Source organism: Anabrus simplex, chromosome 12 (genome assembly GCF_040414725.1).
Source record: "Anabrus simplex isolate iqAnaSimp1 chromosome 12, ASM4041472v1, whole genome shotgun sequence".
NCBI classification, from domain to species: domain Eukaryota; kingdom Metazoa; phylum Arthropoda; class Insecta; order Orthoptera; family Tettigoniidae; genus Anabrus; species Anabrus simplex.
Window position 1 is genome coordinate 18,116,881 of NC_090276.1, and position 15,059 is coordinate 18,131,939.

General features: G+C 39.1%; 1 protein-coding gene across 12 annotated transcripts in view; it reads left to right on the plus strand.

The window, feature by feature from the left end:
- Usp47 (ubiquitin specific protease 47) overlaps positions 1-15,059 on the plus strand; it is a 225,358-nt gene that overhangs the window by 182,980 nt on the left and 27,319 nt on the right. For all 12 annotated transcript variants that reach the window (XM_067156578.2, XM_067156582.2, XM_067156579.2 and 9 more), the window contains one exon: positions 8,563-8,678. In XM_067156578.2, the coding sequence (XP_067012679.1) occupies positions 8,563-8,678 (116 nt within the window). The remainder of the gene's footprint in view (positions 1-8,562; positions 8,679-15,059) is intronic.

Sequence of the window (15,059 nt, forward strand, 5' to 3'; positions counted from 1 at the left end):
TACTCGCGTAACTCATATCCTGCTCATTTTCTATTTGAACGTTTAGACCTGAATTCCCTGTAAATGGTGGAACAAGTGGACAATAACTAGGATGATATGTATCAGGCACTTTCATCACCAGAATCATCATTGTGAACAATATCTAGCAGTTCTTCTTCTGTAAGAAACTTTGTTTTATAAGCCATTATACTACACTCGGTAAAAACGACATGCACTGCATTGGAATCTCAAGTACCGATTTGACACGCGAGGAAGTGCCGAGATTTTCCTGTTAAAACTGCTGTGATAAACGTGAGCCCACTCAATGCGAGGGTTATCTCAACAAGGTCAACCAACTTCCTGTTACAACCAGTCACACTGACTAAGGTGTAAGAATGCATAGATGACGAATTACTTCGCACGGAACATTAAACTTCTTACGCCATCCACGGTCCACAATGAGTTAAGGGGCCAAAACAGGGAAATGTCAGATTTTTCTACTTACATTAGATGTATCCAAAAGCTGTTGATCATAAATGTTGCCCAAAATATAATTTCCAGCATTCTATGTTCCTTGTATTTTTGTTGTGTAAGGAATAATAATGGCAGTATTTCCTATTACTTCAGTCACAAATTTCTAAATATCTCCATGAAAATATTAATCCTATAAAACAAGTGTACATAGCAAAAATGATAAAGAATCTCATTTTAGATCTTTCTGTCTGGTTTGTTTTTACCTTATGAGCTATAATAATGCAGATTTTATTACGAAGTTAAGTCATCATGGTCACGAACTAACAGAACCACCTAGTCATTAGCCCCTATTCATCAGGAAGATAAGGAAGATGACTACTGAGATGAGGAAAAGAAAACCATGAAGGAACGATCACTTCAAAAATGAGGAGAAATGGAATCATAAAAGTGGGGGTCGAAAGCCTAGAACTCAAATGCCTCAATATTGCTGCTGTACCAGAGAAAATGACAGAGGTTCTGATGTTAACCCATTAGTGCCTAGCGTTGCCATATGGCAACGATTTTTGCACCTTTTTCTTTTAATGCTGTAGGCAGCAAGAAATAATCTGGAAGATTGTGGTGTCATCCGACAGTTAGAGAAGAGTTTGTAGAATCTAGTAATCACGTTTATTTCATTTTAAAATCTATTTTGTGACACAAAGACTGGTGGACTCTTGGTTATTTTAAGATTCCTGCGAAATGGCTGCCGGCTTCACGTACGAAGGATATAAAATCTATAAGTGAAGTTCTTTCATTGGATTATGTTTACAGTAGGGTTGTGCACACTTCATTATATATGCTGTAAGTATTTGAAACAGTATGGGCGCACAATGCCGTAGTAGTGCTTGTTGAATCATTAGCGTTGCCATATGGCAACGCTAGGCGTTTATACTCAGTAAAATTCCTGCAGCTGTCAGATCATAATACTTCATACTGATTCATACATCTTCATTGCAGGAAGGGATTTTCCCTTTTAGAAACACTGGATATGCTACTGACTGAAGATCTCGATGGTGATATTTTTGTAGAACCGCCCTATGTAAATGTACTTACAGATGAGGGCTCCTGGTGATGAAGATGATGGTGGACTAATTGATAATCTCTCTCTCGACAGTTATGCGTCAGTGCTGAAATGAAGCTTGTAAATAATGAAAGAATCGGGATTAGTTACGATGGTGAAGGTGTGTTACCAGAGGACGAAGTGTCTTTTCTGTCTACTGATGCAAGATCTGTTTCAATAACCGACGCCGCGAAAGAGCGGATAACTGATAGAGGAAATAATAAATCAAATTAAAAAACCAAGATAGACCGATGGGGCTGATTTCAATATTGGGTGACTGTTGACATTTCCGGAGCCTAGTTATAGCAAGTGAAAATCCATGACTGTTGTTGACATTTTTGAATTGTTTACAGATAACCAGCTGATCGAACATTTAGTTCGAGAGACTAAAATGTACGGAGTGTTTTTAAATTGTACGGACCCACAAATAACTTCTGATGAAATTCGTTGCTTTATCGCCATACTTTTCATTTCTGGATATAATAGGTTGCCCTCCAAGCGTTCTTATTGGGACACGCAGGATGATATGAAGACAGTGAAAGATTGTCATTCTCTATCTCTGTGGCTAACGCGCAAGTGTTGAGGGTGGGCTTTTATATGCCTCCGAAAGTATAGACTAATAGTTTATAACTGCATCTGAAGTTCTTTGATTCTTCATTTTCTTATTTTTGATTTTATTCTATTGTTCCAGTGAGTGTTTTATTTTGACAGGCAACGAACTGTACGTGTGTCTATATACTGTAAACAAATATTTTCTCCTTTGTTCAGTAATTTTTTTTTTTTTTTGCCGTGATGTGAATAAAAAGTGATATTCCATATTATTACAACAAATAATGCTAAGATATTTTAACACTGTTATTGCACGAAAACAAACAAAAAATTTTGCAACCTAAATTCGACTTTCAAAACTCATTGTTTAAAAATAGGTAGTGCAAGCGCCTAGCGTTGCCATATGGTAACGTCAAATATCTTATGACCTAGCGATTCCAAAATTCTGAAACTTGTTTTATTAGTTTATTTTGGTCTCAAACATGCGGCAAAACACAATAAGTAAGCAAATATCGGAAAAAAATTAATTCAGGCACTAATGGGTTAAGGAAAAGTCATATTTCTTTCCTGAGCTCATTTTGCCTGAAATCTGAAAAAATAGCTATGAATGATGGGTCAGTGATCCCATTTAAAGTAAGCTTATGTTGCATATAAAAGCATTTTTCAGCCATTTTTATTTTTTTGGTCATATTTTGCTCATTTTAGTGATATAAGATTACATATTTATATTTTGAGCAGTTTTGTTTAAATTGAGGGGTTGTTTTAACAAGGCCCGAAACAGATAGGTTGTAGGTTCAGAAGACATGATTCCGAGAAAGATATCCTCTACGAATGTATGCCAACAGATACAAAAAATCATGTCAATACAGTAGAACCTTGATTATAGTTCCCGGAAACTACGTTTTTCCATATTATTTGTTCAAATTATGTGGTCCCGCGAGCATCCTAATTTAATCACGTTGTAAAAATCGTGCATTATCCGTTCCTCGAAGAAACGGTTTCTCGGATCAACCCTAGAGATATTTCAGTCCCATCAATGCTAAATCCTCGATCACACGTTTTTCAAGAAACTCCATCTCACGAAAGGACGACTACAGCATACTTACGGATCTTGGTGATAACGTCCCGTCAATGTGGTAACTCGAGTAAGTACTGTACCGTACTGGAAAAGCGATCGGCGTTGAACTTGCATAAGGGACCATCTTAGCATCGCGTTCGGGTGGTATTGTTTAGAGATCCTCAGAAATCATAAAGCAGAGAGTGTCCACAACAATTGTAAGGAGACAGAGCGCATTTCGACAGCTTTATTTGAAGACGGAACGAGTTTCGTCAAATGTTCTTACTTGCAAAACGTCTTCATTATGTCCAGGGCTACATCCCCCCGAGTGTATCGCCGAACAGGTTTTCGGCACTTCCCTCAGGGCGCTGTATAGTCACTGGGCTTTCAGGCAGGAATCGAAACTGCTTCTTCTTAAGTAACGCAAATTTAGTATTTTAAAATTACCTTATATGATTGTTATTGAGACCAGAACAGACGTTGTACCTTACATACGGTACATAAAGCCTCGGGAGGTTTTGGGATTGCCTATTAGCTCCTGTTTTTGTCCTAATATTAGACTGGAAGTTTCACGTTTTTGTGTTAAAATTATATAAAAACTGCAGTTGTTTTATTTGCGCACATTACATTTAGAAACTATGTATCATTTCGCAGTCATACCGATTTGTACAGCGAGCGAGCGTGCTTTCCATCTGAGCTCAAGGTCGCGAATAACCGTAATTTCGGAAGTGTTATGGAAATGCTATTTTTCCTCTTTCCAATTTGAATGTGATTAGTGACAAGCAGAATTGAATATAATGCATTCAAGAAGTTGAGGATCGATTCATTCGAAACCATATTCTCGAGTTCAACATAATCTTATCTATATTACATAACCTTTAAAGGTCGATGTAGGCCAAATTTACGCGGTTCAAGATTTCCATAAACTGACTACGAACAGTATACCGGTGACCAAATTACAGTGGAAGATTTTAAAAAAAAGGGATTTAACCATTATGTTGGAAGTTTCGAGATTTTTATGTCGCGTACCGGTAATTAATGTTTGAAGCCGGCCCCACGGTCTAAGTAGCCTGCCTCTTACCCGGAGGGCCCGGGTTCGTTTCCGGGCCTAGTCGGGCATTTTTACCTCGATATGAGAGCTGGTTCCAGGTTCACTCATTCTACGATTACCGGTACCTTTAATTGAGGAGCTACTTAATGATGAGATGTCGACCCCGGTCTAGAGAGCCAGGAATAATGGCTGAGAGGATTCGTCACACTGACCATGCGTTACCTCATAATCTGCAGTCTTTCGGACCGAGCAGCGGTCGCTTGGTAGGCAGAAGGCCCATTGCAGCTGTAGTTAAGCTTGGTTTAGGGGTGTTTGTAAGATTATAAGTATACATATTTTATTTTTGTGATGTTTAGCCAAATTGTTGATGGTTCATTCGTTCCCGGATTTTCCTTTTTGTCGTGTTGTACGTTTTTTTCCGTGGTCCCTCCAGAAATGGAAAATCGAGGTTCCACTGTACTCTGGGTTTGTGTGTGTGTGTGTTTTTTTTTAAAGTTTTTTTTTTAAAGGAAAACAGAGTGTGAACTGCACCTCAGGGCTATAAGTACTGAATAAATGTATAAAGGTTTGACATATCTAATTTAGCTGCCTCTGCGGATCAGTGATAGAGTGTCGGCCTCTGGATCTCAAGATAGCGGGTTCATACCCGGCAGAGGTAGTCGGATTTTTGAAGGGCGGAAAAAAAGTCCATTCGACACACTCCATGTCATACAATGTCGGCATGTAAAAGATTTCTGGCGACACATTTGGCGTTTACTCAACAAAATTAATTAATATCTCAGCCACAGACACCCAAGAGAGATCCTGTTTACTCTGTCTGTCATCTGGTAGGCCTAGAGTAAAACGGAACGTCGAAATTGACGAGCAGACAGCCAGATGGCATCAAATTGAAATGTCTGCACACGGTAGCTGAGGCCATAGATTATTATTATTATTATTATTATTATTATTATTATTATTATTATTATTATTATTATTATTATTATTATTGTAGCTTTGTCAGTTCGCACGATTAAATGTGTCTGCTGTTTTATCGCCATTCACTTCTTTCGCACATTTAATGTTAGTAATACTCTTATACTTGCTACATATTCCTAAAATGCTTAAGTCTTATTTTACCTCTTTTTAGGTCACATTTAGTTAGTTTTTAGGGCATATTTTGTACTTCTTTAGGTCATAAACTTCCAAACCCTACAGTGACCCAAACCCGTGAAACTTTTGATCAGTAACATTACATTGACATTACACTCTCTCTTCTGCGGCCACTCCGCTGCTCAGTGGCATTACTGTTGCAGTTACAGAAACTAAGCTGTTATTGTCAGGTTCACAACAGCTGGTTGTGAGTAAATAGAACTTAGAGAATGACAGTCTTATATCATTTTAAGAGATATGCCTTTAGGTTGATACAGCAAGGGAACTGAGAAAATAGAGTGTACAGAGTCACCAAGCAGTTTAGAATGAGATGATTTTGATATTTAGGATATTAGAATGAGGTGAGAAGGAAGGTGACTAATGTATACACTTTTATATCCAATTTCATCTCAAAAATTGGAATAAGTATTAAATGGTGCACAAGATCCTGAGTAAATTTACTCTAAAATTCTGCTCACTGCTCTGCTCTCCATACATTGATGTTGACTGCATTTCAGGTTGTACAGTTGCTGTTTTGGCTTTGTTCAAGTTACTTCTTCGTGCATAGTGCCACAGACATGTAGTTTCTGGTTGCTAAAATAGAACTTGGCATAAAATGGATATAGATTGCCCAGCAGTAATTGCTGCTTTGTGAGCAATATGCTTTTGTAATACCAATGAAACTGGTTACTTGTGGACAAATGGATCTGAATTTGGACTGTTCAATATTTCAGGGTCTTCACTTGTATCATCTTTCACCCTGCATCCACATTCATTGAAATTTCAGTGTTTTAGAGTTTAGGGTAATAACACAAATTTGATATGTCTGTTTAGGCTGATATTGACCAGCTTTGAATATGGCCTGGAAATAAACAGACAAAGCTGATTATTGTGGACAGAAAGCCAACCAACCCAAAGTGAGGGAGACAGCTGGTTTTGGGTTTGTCCAGAAATTTGTCTCCTTGAGCTCCATGATTTCTAATGCAGGAGGTTGTGCCTGCAAAATCAAGGGAAGCATGTAATGGCCAGGGCAGCCACACAAAGCGGAGAGGATATGAAAGGACTGGACAGTTTCAAAGAACACAAAACTGCAATTAACTCGCTCATTCATATTCAAATTCCCCGTTACCTCCTTTATTGCTGAAACCTGGACAGTCAGACAGGCGAATAAGAGAAAAATATACAGCTTTGAGATCTAGGCTTACCAATGCATTCTCTGCATTTCTTGGACTGAACATCATGCTGAAAAAACTAGGCTTCCAGACTAGACTTCTTGAGCAGATCAGGCAGGCTTACTTGCAATGTCTAACATATCATCAGAAGAAAACATGTGGAGGAAAAGATTAATGGCAAGAGATCCGGAGAAAGACTCCCTATCAGATGGTTGGACGAGCTGCAGCGACTTGTGTGAGCTGGATAAGGGGAAAGGAGGAGTAATATTGCAATTACTATATTTCACAATTAAGCAGCCACACAATACACACAGTATTTATGACTTACAATACAAATGCAAACTACATCTAAACTATGAAATGTTATTTACAATCTTGCACTGTATTGCTGAGGGTTGTACCAAAACTGGTCATTATTTATTGTCACCGTATGTCAAGATTGCTAGGGAGAGGGATGGAGAGGAGAAACAGCTATTTCTTAACAAGATCTGTAGTTGGTTCATTGACAAAGACTTCATTTACCTTCGACACAATAATGCGGCACCAGTAACACATCAGTGTTATACATGACACATCAGTGCCTTGGGTTAGGAAAGATATGTTTGCAGCCAGCTCCAAATCACCACTTTCAAATGAGCTTTGTCTAGAAAGAGGGCACCAACGCTCATTGAGGGATCATCTTGACAGATCTTACATTTGATGTGGGCAGTGCAGGATAAGGAGGACATTAAAGGAAGAAACAAAAATTAAAATGATTACAGAGGTAAAAGATTAGGAACTTAGGACCAACCCGGCAGGAGAAAAGGATCCCAATATAAGTAATGGAAAGGAACAAACAAATGACAATCAGATCATATATCCAGCTTTCTTACCAAGTCTGAAGACTTATCTGTCAAGATGGCTCCTTGTCCTTGCCCTTTTATGTTTTCATGTTCGTCTTTGTCTCCTCTCTATGTTGCTCCTTCTGCCCATACTACTAACATGTCCTTGTGTTAATGCTTTCATGTTTCTGTTTGTCCTTTGTGTTTGCTTATTCTGTGAACACTTTCTTTTGCTTGTTTATTTATCCATTTTTGTTGTTGATTTATCCACTTTTTTTCCCAGATGCTCTCCGTATATTTAGTAAACGGGTATCTCGCTAAAAATGTTCAAGCCGGGCTGAGTGGTTCAGACGGTTGGGGCGCTGGCGTTCTGACCCCAACTTTGCAGGTTCGATCCTGGCTCAATCGGGTGGTATTTGAAGGTGCTCAAATACGTCAGCCTCGTGTCTTTAGTTTTACTGGCACGTGAAAGAACTCCTGTGTGACTAAATTCCGACACCTCTGCGTCTCCAAAAACCGTTAAAGTACAGTAGTTAGTGGGACGTGAAGCCAATAACATTATTAAAAATATTCAAGCTGTATACACCTTTTCGGTTGTGAAATTACCTGTATTTCACCCCAGAGTGGCAGGGAAAAGGCTTAGAGCTGGAATGTATTTAACATTTGCAATCGATGAAATTAAATTATGGTTTCCTTCTGGGAATTTAATTGTTAGATATCTTGCTGTTATGCTTGGAGAAACCTCAATGACACAGAGCAAATGTTTGTGAGTCTAAGCTTGCAATCAGGAGACAGTAGGTTGAATCATCACCATTGACAGCACTGAAGATGGGTTTTAATGGTTTACCATACTCACATCACACAAATACCAGGGCTTACCTGAATCAAGACCATGCCCACGACCTTCCCAGTCCTGGGAGCTACTGACCCGTGGCAGATGATGCATATGGCATTCAGGGCAAGAATATTTTGAGATAACTTGCTCAGTGTTTAGCCTTGAGTGATAAATGCTATCTGGTCAGAGTTGTCATATTTCACTTGGCTTTATTTTTTCCCATGTCCATCGAGAGGGACAACATATTTGCTGTGTGACAGTTGGCATGAGCTGTTTTCATCTCCTGCCCCCTCTTTCTGTATATAACATTCACGTACTCTGTTAAGTATTGTTGTCTCAAAGTAAATTGTTATTTGGTTCATGGCTTATTACTCATGTTACTCTTTCCTTTCAGCCCAGCAAGTTCCTCTGTGAGTGGATTCTTAGCAGAGGAGCACGTGTAGGGGATGTGAAAAAAGAAATCCTGGAAGAAGTGAAGAGGAAGTACAATATAGATATTCCATTTGAAAGGTGAGTGTCTTAAAATGTACAAAAATACTCGGTTCTAGCCCGTCAGGCAAGCAACTCAGTGTTGAAAACATCGTAGGGATATGAGCTACGAATTTTAGGCAAGTATAATATAATAAAGTATGAGAATATATTCTTTATTTATTCCTAAAAATTACAATCCTTATCTTAATAATCATTATCCAGTCGATTAGATTAGCAGTTTGCCCTTTTCTACCACTGGGAGTGCTAACGTGAGTCAGTGCATTGTTTCACTTAAGCACCACTACAAGCGCTAATATGAGTCAATGCAGAGTTTCACTTGAACTTTTATGAATAAAGAAACAAGCGATTTAATGCTTTTTTTTTTTTTTTCTTTCAGAATTGCATTCAGGCCGGAAGTGATTTTTGAAATTGTTATTTAGTTTGATAAAGCTATCCAAGACTCACAATTTCAAACCTTTCCTGGCCCTTTAGCCCTTCAACTTTCAGCACAATTGAGGAAATTGCTTAATATTTACATTTTTCATTGTATGGAGACCCTACTCTGCTAAGGATGTTTTCAACATTTAAAATGTTTTGAAAATGGTCTCCAGCTCTTTGTGGTGTTGTGCTGCACTAGTCATTACATGTCATTACTCAGTGCCACTTTTACCTCAGTAGCTTCTATACCGTCACAACCATAAATGAGATTGAGACTTCATTGGACGGTACATTTTGCTCTCGCCTTTGTTAGGGACTGATCCAAAATTGTTGCATCCATTCTGAAATAGCAACAGGCCTACCTTGAAAAATTACTACTACTACTACTACTACTACTACTACTACTACTGAGCTGGGAAGAGAACAAGTGTAAAGCAAGGGAGATCAGATAGGAAAGATAAGTTGAGATTCTGTGGTGGGCAGCCCATTTTCCCAAGTAGAGAACCCTCCTGGAAGTCACCCCTTAGAAGTGCCTCTTATGTCAGGCAAAGGAAACCACGAGTATATTCTATGCCCCCACCCACAGGGTAGATCTTTACCTGGGACATTATGCTATTATTTTACGACCCACTTCTGTTGTTTTGGCAGACACTGGAATTTTATCCCACAGGAGTTTGTTCCTGTGCCAGTAAGTCTACCCTCATGAGGCTTGCATATCTAAGCACCTTCAAAAACCACTGCACTAGGTCAGAAACAAACCTACCAACTTGGCCTGAGCGACTCAGCCCAGCTCTATGTCAGACTTTAATCTGCTAATAATGTCAACCTCTTACTAGCCAAAGATGAGACACTTGCATTTACAGTATGTTATATGCTATATATGAATACAATGTACTTCTTCAGTTCACATTTTGTCTTTCTTTTGAAATTTAGTGGTTTAATCTTAGTACTTAAAAAAAATTTGTATTTAGAATAACTGAAGGCCAATCTTGAACATCTACTTGTATGCCAGCAAGAGTAGAATCTGAGGTGTTCTTGAACAATTTCTATTCTTGAGTAGTCATTTGGTAGGTATCGAAAGGTAAATGCTACTAGTTTATCTCTATCCTGCATAAACAAATTTGCTGGTTGAACTGCTCCTCCAGATCAACACAAGTGCCTGATTGATGGTGAAATGCTTTTCATTTTGGGTTTCCTTCAATGGGTCAAAGACATGATAGTTGTAAGAAGAGGGATCTCAGCTGAAAGTGGGGACGATACTCTGTCCATTGTTACATCACCAGTGAGAGTGTGTAATCTTGGATCATAATCACACCTTGTAACAGTTTTCACAGACATCTGTTTTTGTTGGCCTTTCACAGTTTTTGTGGGGTGTCTCAATAACAGTGAGCGTTGTTCATGCATCGAACGGTAGCCACTCCAACAGCAGATGATTATTTGATAGATCAGAATTGTTCTCTTGTATTGGTGTTACAAGGGACTGTTCCAGTTTGTTTTTGTTTTTTTCATTAACTCTTTTGTTGTAGTATTGTTTACAACACAATAACCCTGAACTGCATACTGTATAATCCCGAATACCACCCACCACCGAATAAGACCTGCACCCTCAATTTGAGACAGCAAAATGCGGAAAAATATAAAAAATCAAATAACTTGCATATCTATTTAATTTTCTTCAAATATACCACAAATATAAATTCAAACAGCTTACAATTAATAAAATCATCACAAAAATCATAAATAAAATCGGTCCAATACTCAAATCGTTCACAATTCACCGTCATCTGAAGTTTCACCATAGGAACTTTCGTCGCTGGTATCTGTCCACAAATAGTCGTCCTCACTACTGTCCACTGAATTTGAAATTCCACATTTCTTAAAGCTTTTCAACACTAGATCGCTGGGAATGCACGCCCATGCGGTCTTGATCCAGCTGCATATTAGTCTCGCTTCAGGCCTCTTCACTCGTCCGGTTGGTGTTAACACGTGATCACCATCAGACATCCATTCGGTGTACAACTGTTTCATTGCTGGTTTTTTTTTAAATTTTTTATTTTGCCAGTTGATTTACGTCGTGCCGACACAGATAGGTCTTATGGCGACGATGGGATAGGAAAGGCCTAGGAATGGGAAGGAAGCGGCCGTGGCCTTAATTAAGGTACAGCCCCAGCATTTGCCTGGTGTGAAAATGGGAAACCATGGAAAACCATCTTCAGGGCTGTCGACAGTGGGGTTTCATTGCAGTTTTGAAAGGCCGGTTCACGCATACATCCAACGGCTGTAGAATAGAAGTGAGTCCTCCAGGAATTATCACAAGATCGGTTTTTCCTTTCCTCATCATATCTTTCACGGCGTCAGTTGTTTGTGTTCGGTAACTTAACAACACAATGTTTCATTTTTGTAAAAAGCTCCCGAGTAACGTTACCAAACGCACTTCACCCAGTCCTCAACTAACGCACTGTCCATCCAGCCGGACTCGTGTTCTAACAATAACACCTGACGGCAAGTTTCTTTTCGGAAGTGTTTTCCTTTACAGAACCACATATGGAGAGGGTTTGGTTCCATCTGCTAATACGCACAACATTACCACCCATCGTTGCTTTTCGTTACCACCTGTTCTAATGGTTACACTTTTGGAACCCTTCGTATCCATTGTATTTTCCTACGGCACTTCAAAATAGACAGGTGTCTGGTCAGCATTTCCAATTTGTGACAGCAAATAAGAATTTTGCTTCCTCAAATGAATAATGTGACACTGAAAGGCCGTTAATTTTTCTTCATACGCAGCAGGGAGACATTGTGAAATAGACGTAAGTCTCCGAATGCACAATCCCTTTTTCCGATAAAAGTATCGGATCCATCCGCGGCTTGCAGTAAAACTCTGTGTTTTGAGTTCTTTTGAGATCTCTAGTGCTTTCAATTGACACATTTCACTAGAAACACCATATCCTAACTCACGTTTTTCTATCACAAATTTGTGGAGTCGTTCTTCAATTTCTGGAAACACTGCACTCAGCCTGCGGAACGCTTTGCAATCGCCGTTACTTTTTAGAAGTTTTTTCTTCTTACGCCAATCACGAATACATGATTCATCAATATCGTACTTTCTGCCATCGGCACGATTTCCATATATTTCAGCTTCGCTTACAACTTTAAGTTTCTCATGCACGGTAAATGACCGCAGACGCCGTTTTGAATCCATTGCTTACTATCGGGACAGCACTTTTATGGGACAGATACGGAACTCGAATGTGAGCGAGGCTGACTTCCGTAACCAACAGTCTCGACTCTCGCAAAGTATGATATCCCGCGAGATCAGCTATTTGCGCATGCCAGCAACACTTGTGAAACAAATGACGATCGAGCATCCGCAGCAGCGGCTTTCATATTTACCTCATATTTACCCATATTCTTTGATTTACCCTATTTCAATACCTTACATTTCACGTTTACATGCCACTGTAACCGTATTGAGAAGAAATCAGTCTTGTTTTCTAGAATGCAACTAAAACACAATAAGACCTGAATGCCTGTTTACATGTGGTATATTGAGTGTGGTAACCGTATTTAAATCTATTTCAATACTCCATGTAAACGTAGTAAATATTTACGTGAATGAACGGCTTCAACACGACCTGCACCCATGATTTGGAACCAATATTTTGGGGATAAAAATGTGGGTTGTATTTGGGGTTATACGGTAATTAAATCAAGAAATTACAAAAAATACTAAAAGTTTGTTATTTAACCCTTTGGCACTCAGCCTATATACAGGGGTTTGCTCGAAGACACTCACACTAATTTCTGTCATTTTCCAAACCAAATTACAAAACGTAAACAGTTTAACGCACATTAAAACAAAATAAATCACACTAATACAGCAAACTATGAGCATTTCAGAAATGAATATAGCTAGGACGTATTGTTATTGGTAAAGCCAAAAAAAATTATTAAATTTTGAAAATAAATTTAAAAAAATAATTTTTGGTTTTCAATGACTGAAAAATCATACATTATTGCGTCTTCCTTCTTTACTCTTAGACGTGAAAGAAAGAACATTTAATTCTGAATAATTTGATATCAGTATGGTGTGTGTGCTGCAATTCATTCATGCAGCATGGCACAAAGTTATTCACTGTACATGTAACGGTCATTGATGTCAGGAACTCACGGTCCGATACACGGTGAGCAGCTGTGACTGTGTCGCTTTCCACATAACGCGAATCACTTTCGGCAAAAGAAGGTCATTATTACTGTCTAAATCATCTGAAAATTCAAGGATATCGGCCTCATTCGGCCTTGAATATGGCCTAGCCATTATGGTAAAAAGATGACGCAAACACGTGCAACAACGGAGTTATGAAAAGGAGTAAAATTATAGTTTGCAAAGTACAGCGAACACATGATATACCAAAGAAACGAAATATACTCTAAACTAAACTCATATCAAGATCAAATTGTTGTATTCATAAGCCAACCAAAACAGATCCACGCAATAACTACTTCAAATAACCACAGCATAAACATTCACGATTAACAGATTTCATTTGTCGAAAATAAATATATTTTGTAGGGCTGGTGGTTATATCTGTAGAGTAAAACGCAAATTCAACGCTTTAAGGTACCGTCACGATCAACTGTTACGATTTAACAGCCACGCAAATGACCAAAATCCCTAAATAGGACAGAGCCGATGTATCGGTGCCGTGAGCTTTCTCGCCATAACCTCTCATGCCGATAGATCGGCGCGCTGCGTGCGAAAGTGTTAAAATTACAACATTCATTTTTTTATTGCTCTTGTGGTCCAGCCTTTTCTCAATTAACTGAAAGATGGGCATGTACAGGGTGGTTGGAAACAATGTGAACTGAGTATATGAGCGTTAGAGCATTGATCATACTGATAGGTAATTTGAAAAAATTACTTTGATATCTCGCTCCGTTATAATTTTATCAGCTGCTGAAGTTAGCCAGTCAGATCGCTTCATGGGCAAATTCAAACGGGCTTTATGAGGTGGTGTTTGTAAATCAGCACATGGCTTGGTCATGCTTGAGAGCCATGCTAAGAATTAAGCATCAAACACTAACAAACCGTGGGTTTGAGCCATTACCACCGTAGCATGCTTGCTATGACCTCAGCCTGTCAGCAGGGAGGTCGTTGTCCAAGTCCCTCCCCAGGAGACGTTTTTCTTCTATTGGTGCTCGTAAGCTGGTCATAAACACCACCTTGCAAAGCCCATCTGAAGTCGCCCGCGAAGTGATCTGCGACTGACAAAATGACGACACGAGATATCGACATGGTTTTTTCAAATTACTTATCCATATGACTAACGCTCTAACAATTACATACCTGGTTCACGTTGATTCTGACCACTCTGTCTATTTTTTCAACATTTTCAAAGTAAATGATCATTCTGAATCTGTCCCTAAAAGCTGATACAGTTCTTCACTCTCATTACGAATGTAGGCTGCTCTAGTGCTTTTTTGTGGAAAGGAATATTAGCAAGCAGATGATAAGAAATACATGTTTGCATAGTAATTGTGGCTTTTTAACAATATTTTCAGTACACGTCTGAGAGATGTATAAATATGTACAGTATGAATTTAGATGTTTCCACAGACCCGTTTACTCCCTTTTAATAATTGCTGAAGTGTTTTGAACTTATCTTAATGAAGTGTTCATCTTGTGCTTCCTCTCTCCTCAATAGTGCAGCTAACCATGAACCTACTACGCTGGCGTAGCAGGGGGAGAGGTGATACTCCCACGTGGTGCATCCCAGGTGGTGGCTAGGGGGGTGCTAACCGGCTTGCCGGCGGACTGGAGGGAAATAAAATACCCTTGCGGACCAAACACACCTCCCCCCCCCCCCCTTGGGTGGGAGAATACACCCACGGTATCCCCTGCCTGTTGTAAGAGGCGACTAAAAGGTGCGACCAAGGGATGATTGTATTAGAAGCATGAAACTACTTGTGATTAGTACCACC